General features: G+C 32.6%; 1 protein-coding gene across 1 annotated transcript; it reads left to right on the top strand.

Moving 5' to 3' along the window:
* Window positions 1-565: 565 nt before the first annotated feature.
* LOC114409289 lies at window positions 566-1,853 on the top strand. The gene is made up of 2 exons (XM_028372694.1): window positions 566-909; window positions 994-1,853. The coding sequence occupies exons 1-2, from the start codon at window positions 694-696 to the stop codon at window positions 1,423-1,425; spliced, it is 648 nt and encodes a 215-aa protein (XP_028228495.1). The 5' UTR covers window positions 566-693; the 3' UTR covers window positions 1,426-1,853.
* Window positions 1,854-6,889: the final 5,036 nt, after the last annotated feature.

The raw sequence follows: 6,889 nt of genomic DNA, 5'->3' as shown, positions 1-6,889 counted from the left end.
TAAGTAAAAATTTATTTCTTAAGTAAAATTAATTTAGACAAATTTACTTAAAAAATTACTTATTTTATTAAAATAAACATTTATTTTAATAAATAAGTTTAAACAAACTCTTTCAACCTAAAAAGCAAGAAGAAGAAGGATAAAAAGAAAATAAAAAAGATAAAAGAGTATTAAATAGATGCAATTAATTGATGTGATGTAAGAAAATCAGAGAGAAAGAAAAGATGTTAAAGTGAAAATGAGATTAAAAAAAAAAGATCATGCTAATATTAAAGAATTTTAAAAAAAATATTTATTGTAAAAATTATAAAAAAAATGATGAAAACATAATTTTTTATCTTTTAAAAAAATTACTATTACTTAACTAATACCTTCAAAGCATTTCTTAGCATTTGCAAGAAAAAAAAAAAAAGTAAGCGGATGATTAAAAGTTTTTTTCTTTCATTTTTTTTACATCACGCCCAAGACGTTAAGTACAAGCCTGAAGCTGTGCATTTATTGAGAAGCCAGTAAGCACGTTTACATAAGCAACGTCCTTCTATTTCGATCTTCAAATTTAGATTTTCCTTTGCGGTTATAACTCAGAAGTCCAAGGGAAGCTCATCCTATATAAAGACCTCAGTCTCGTATTAGATTCGATCACAAAGAAACAGCAAAAGGTTTTGAGGGTGAAACCACTCTTAATTTGAAGCCATGGTCTCGTTTCACAAGGCGCTGGCCGAGAGTACTCCAAAGCCAGAAATTCATGCAGAATTCGAAGCATCATCAAAGAAAAGAAAGTGGGAAGAGCCATTAACCGAAGGTTTCTTCAAGGATCAAATAGAGAAAAGGAAATCCGTCTTTGATATAGAGCTTCACCCTGAGACCCCTTTTTCTTCAGATAAATGGCGTCAATACCTCACTATTCAGGTATCTTTGTATTGGAAATTAAAGCCACAACCATGGCATGATCTTCATGTTAATTAATCTTTGATCCTTTTTTTTTCTGTGTAGTCAGGGCAGATACAGTTGTGTAACACAAGAACAACAACAGAGAACCCCAAAAAAAGCTCCGAAGAACCACCTTCTTCTCATCACATGAGTTTAAACCTTGAGCTAAATTTGACGTGTGAATCACCGAGGAAAAAAGAAGAAGGTTATGGTTATGAAATGAATGAGAAAAAGAGTTCTGGTTCTTCCCCTGGGGGTTTGAGTGAACGTGAGGATCTGTGTAAAAAAGATTCAGATGGTAAAATTCTTTCTCCCTCGTGGTTGTCATCATCTGAAGATGATTACAAAGAGATGGTTGCAACAGTTTGCATGCGCTGCCACATGTTGGTCATGCTATGCAAGTCATCTCCTTCATGTCCTAACTGCAAATTCATGCACCCACCAGATCAGAACCCTTCAAAATTCTTAAAGAGAAGATGCAGTCTCTTCTGCTAGTTTAATTTAATTATTGGGAACGTCGATCAAATACTACATAAGTTTTCACCTTTCACCATCTTTCTACTTTTCCCTCTGAATAGCCTAAGTTCTTCAAATATAGCTCAAGTGTATGTTCAAAACGGTGGGGTGATGATTAATCTTGCTCTAAGTAATATGGTACTTAATTTCATTGTTAGAACAAATGCGAATAAGTGAGTACCGTAGAAGCTAACCTGGAATATATCATCATCATATATTTATGTGTATATAGTATTCTCGATCATCCAAAATCTATCCATGTTGCCAGAGCAGAATTTCGGCACATACTTTCAGGATTTGAAAACAAGCCATCCATCCCATTGTTTTGGATGGTGATGGCTCTTAATATTTAACGGTTTTCTTCTCATTGCAACAAATGTTCAATTTGATCGCTGTTGTTATTTTCATTTTCAATTAATAACGATCACTGGGTATCCCTTAAGAGGGATAACTTTCGACATGTAACCAGTCTTCAAACAAGACTAATCTCGGTTGTGTGTAACATAGTTTGTTAATCTCATCTCATGGTATAGTCTTCATGCGTCTTATAGAACAGTTAGTTAATGGGGGGTTTTTCAAAATAAATAAATAAGATGTGATCTCATTCTTTTTGCTCCCTCCAAAAGCCAAAAATCTACGATATGTGAGTAATAACAAATAAGTGAAATTAATAATCACATTCACGAAATGAGAGCTTCTGCAAGAAAATTTCTCAAGAAAATACATAACGCAAAATTGAGTTCCCTAAAATTAATCTATATGAATCTACAGACTACAAAGAAAACGGATGAAGATCTGTCAATTCTACAATGATGGCTAATAGTAGGTTTGAAAAAGAAATATAACATACAGCCAGAAGTCGGTGGTATCATTATTAACTTCTAGATATATAAGTAGTCCCCGGCCGGAGCTATAGCTTATCTAACATTCACATTTCATTCAATCCGTAATTTAGTCAAATTATCTAGTATAGCGTGGCTGTGTTCTTTTTAAACTACCCGAAACCTGAATTACCTAGTATCCAAAGTAAATAGATTATGTCCATAGTGCATTCTATATATCCGCTTTGCATGGGATTTGCATTCTCTAAGGTGAGAAAATGTATAAAGTAAATAAAGATGCATCAATATCTATCTCTAATTTAAAGTGAGCCAAGCTTCTTTAATTCAAATCAAGGGTAGATGCACTCTTAGGTTGAGGAACCAAATCCCATTGAATGCACATTAACGTTCCAGTGTAGCCTCATGCTCATTTACGTTCTATGCTCCATAAATGCAAAGGAAAAGGGACGGAGAGATAGGTACATACATAATTAATCCTTACATAATCCACATGAAGAAAACATATTTCTATGATATACAATTCACAAACTCCTGGATGCTGGAACTACCATGTCAGCTGCATTTATGAAATGTTTCATCGTAAGAGGCGATCTGCGAAGAGTAGAGATAAGTTTTTTTGGATGTGAAGTTAGGATATTCCTTTGACATAAGGTAATTCGACACAAAAGTGGCTTGGAACGAATGGTGGGATACGTGGCTGCAGCTAATGCTATTCCTACTAGTACTTGGATATTTATGTGTCAGTTATAACATATCTCTTACTTTAGGGACAGTTCTTATAATATCAATTTATTAGGTCTGTGCATGTTTTCAAACGATGTTATCCATTAGAATGGGTTTGATGACATAACTATGGTGCGGAACTGGTTATTTTTCTTTTTCAAATGTTGTCTATGTAGTTTTCTTTCTCATTTAATCTCTCTTTTATAAATTTTCTGTTTGATTCCTATGAATATTACAAGAACGCATTTGATCTTCCTAAATAGTATTACGAATGTCTCATTTAATGTTTTTTTTTAAAAGAAATCAAAATATCAAATTATAAACTCATAATATTTGGTGGAATTAAATAAAAAATGAAAAATAAACTAGAAAGAATAATTTGATGACAAAATATTTTATGGAAGACTTTTTTTAAAAAGCTATATATTAAAGTATCAAACAACAAAATTACAAATTTATAAGAGATAAAAAAAACTTAGTCATACCTTTTTTTGGGGTTCATAATATGTTGCAAATTAAATCATACGATGACTGACGTTTATAGGAATTTCTTCATGTACGTATTGACCATAATACTAGGTTACAAACTCTATTAACTTTATAATTCTACTTTTACCAATAAATCGTTGAAGATAGTCGTTGGAAGACGATATTATATTGAAATGTCTTCCTCTGATCTGAAACTCAGAAAGTTTGATTCTGTGTCCTTTTTAAGTTTTAACTGGTAGGTGCGCATTACAATCAAAAAGAGACATTTCAATTCTGAACAATTCGACATGACCAAAACAAGATTAAAAACAAGCCATGCTTCCCAGATACTCGAAAAGGAATATTAATCTAAAAAAGCAATATCCAACCAAGACTTTAAAAAATCTGAAGTTTTCTTATCCTAATAACTTGTTGCGCAGAACACATGATAATGCCTGTACTTGTTAAAAAAAATGTACATACAAATACCCATTGTTCCTATTTTCATGTCGTCAAGCACAGATCTCCCATATCAGCATCTCTTATAATTATAAAAATATTTCCAAAATACTCTAAAAAGCAATCATAATCATCAAGAGTTTGTTTCCTCAAAACAAAATCACTGCTTAGCTCATACTATTATCTCCTTGAGCATACTATTTGGAGTCTCCCCGGGGAAGGATTGCATTGAAGAATATGAGAGCCAAAAGCAATTCTAGCCAAAAAATTAGGTAGAACAATAGTTTTCTTGCTGGGGCTGAGAATGCTATAAAAGGAGACCGCAACAATGATTTTCACTCAATAAAACAAACAAGAAGAGTCCTAGCAACACACACTAACACACTTTTTTAACACATACTCTTCTATTAATTAAAATTTATGAAAAACTATGAAATTTAAGAGAGAGATTCATTATATATATAGGACATGAAATTACAAAAGTTTATTTTCGATAAATTTTGACAAATAGGAAGAAGTATCTATGATCAAAAGAATTTGTTAAATAACATGTGTTCCTAACATTTTTCTACACACAATTAGTTGTCCAATAAATTCCCAATATCATAGATGGAGGATAAATGGCAATGGCCTAACACCACATGCTCTATTTTTTAGTACTTATATACAAACCAAGATAAAAATTAAAGAAAACAGACACAATTTGTTTAACGTGAAAAATCTCTCAATGTAAGAGTAAAAATTACAAGTCGTACAGATTAAAGAAATAATTTCACTATAATCAATTAAGATACAAGAAAACTTCCAACAAATGTACTAAAACGTGCTACAAACAGTCAAATCAAAACAAAATCTCAATTGGTACAAGAGAGACAAGAAGATAAAACCTCAAAATATAGAACAGATAATACAAAACACTTATCTCTTTCTTCAGATATCTTTTTTCCGATCCAACCAAACAATTTGAAGTATCACGCGCGTAGAACCTGCTGTCAAAAAATTAACCCGATCCAATGGTGAACGAATTCGGAATTGCAATATGAAAAACGCTCTTTAGTGAGTATGCAAAAATCACAATGATTTTCTCTCTCATTCTTTCTCTCTCAATGATTTGTAACTATTTTTTCCCTCTCAAATGAATCTCTCTCACTGTATCTCACTCTCTAATCTAATCTCTCTCCACTTAAATAAGTGAGATTTACGAGCATTCTCATTTGGGTCTTTACTCCACATAGGAAGGGAGTCCAAAAAATCCAACAAAAACCTCCTTCACCGAAGAAACTTGTTTATCGTTCAAATCCATACTCATTTGCCTTCAACAGAAACACTCTCAATCTGAGAGTGTGACACTTGGGTTTGTGGTGGAGCGATGCGATATCAAGGTGGAGAATTACTTTGACAACAAAACAATGGTGCGACAACCACGAAGGAAATGCCAACAATCTGCGACTGTCATGCTTGGGTTTGACAGAGAGGGGCGAGGTCACATAGAACATATGTTGTGGAGGGAAGGGACCGATTCATACACCAATTGCTAGAGGGGGTGGGGTTTTGGGTGTGCAATGATGGAAAAAAAATGTCGCCATCGAAAATCACCTTTGGTGCCAATAAATAGTGATTGCTAGGAAGGGGTGGGGGATTTGGTGTGAGATGGTTGGCAATAAAAAGATTAATTTAATGGTTAGAATCATGGTCCATAATAGACCACCTATCAAGGTGGTCCACCTTAGAATTGGCCGTCAATCTATATTTATTTAGCAATTCATGAAATAGCCCTTTGAGTTGGAGCTAGGGTTATGAAATAGAGTATTGCAAACAAGAAGCAAAAGTAAAATGCAAAAGAACCAATAATGTTAATTTGATAGGTTCCTACTCCTAAGCTAATTAGCTCAAATTCCTTTCTCAAACTAAAATGAACATGACATACACACCGACATGTCTCAAGGAAGACAAAGAAGTATACGAACTTACGGGTTAGGCATGAACATGATAAAGCATCGAGTGTGGTAAAGTTGCCAATAGAAAAATTGTGAAGTGATTGGCTAACAAGTTTTAAAATAAACTTATAAGTAAATAATCAATTTAATCTTTAAAAGTGTCTTCAATTTCACTTTAAAATTTTAAATTTAATGAAATTAAAAAAAATCTTCAAAATTGATTTTAATTTTGTCACTTAATGTAGGTCAACCATTAAGTGACATTTGTTTTTTGAAGTGCTTACATGGATATTAAGTGTCATGTGACACACCTATATGACATATGACACACACATGGATAACACTCGGTGACACATGCTATATGAATCTCTGAAATTATAATGTAATGTTACTTTAGTTCCTGAAATTATAACAAGATGTTACTTTTGTCTTTGAAATTATAAAATGATATCACTATAGTCCCTGAAATTGCTACTCAATGTCATGTGGTCTCTAAATTTAACAAAATTAAAGAAAAAAATCACTAATAACTTTCACTCTCTTCTCTTCAAACTAAAATTGAGTCTCATGGGCATGTAAACATTGACCTAGCTTCCTTTTACTGCCAATAATTACCCAATTTCTCACATTCCTTCTCAATTTCGATTATGCTCTTATTTCAACCAAAGAAGCATACAAAATTTATGAGCTTACTAGATCATGAGATATCGGGTTTGGAGAAGAAAAATAAATTTATCCATTTCAAGATCTTATATAGAATTAGCACATGTGATTTTGGACATAGTGAACAAGTTGTTTTCAATATGCATATACATGACCTAATAATGGGTGTAGCTCAGTTGAAAACACAGAGTTTATAGGAAAGAATCTGAGTTTGACTTCTACAAAATACATCCTTAAGGAAGGTTGATGATGAACTTTAAGTATAATTAAGTTTCAAACTAAAAATTAGTCTCATAGTTAATCTAAAGGATTGAAGCTTTCTTTCCAATGACATCACATCTCCTCTCAAAT

The sequence above is a fragment of the Glycine soja genome, chromosome 4, assembly GCF_004193775.1.
Source record: "Glycine soja cultivar W05 chromosome 4, ASM419377v2, whole genome shotgun sequence".
In the NCBI taxonomy this organism is placed as follows: Eukaryota; Viridiplantae; Streptophyta; class Magnoliopsida; order Fabales; family Fabaceae; genus Glycine; species Glycine soja.
Note: the sequence above shows the minus strand (reverse complement) of the source record. Positions and strands in the feature narration are given on the sequence as shown.

Coding starts and splice junctions, on each gene's coding strand:
- LOC114409289 (XM_028372694.1), top strand. CDS start 694: ATGGTCTCGTTTCACAAGGCGCTGGCCGAGAGTACTCCAAAGCCAGAA. Junction 910..993: donor GTCAATACCTCACTATTCAG/GTATCTTTGTAT, acceptor TTTTCTGTGTAG/TCAGGGCAGATACAGTTGTG.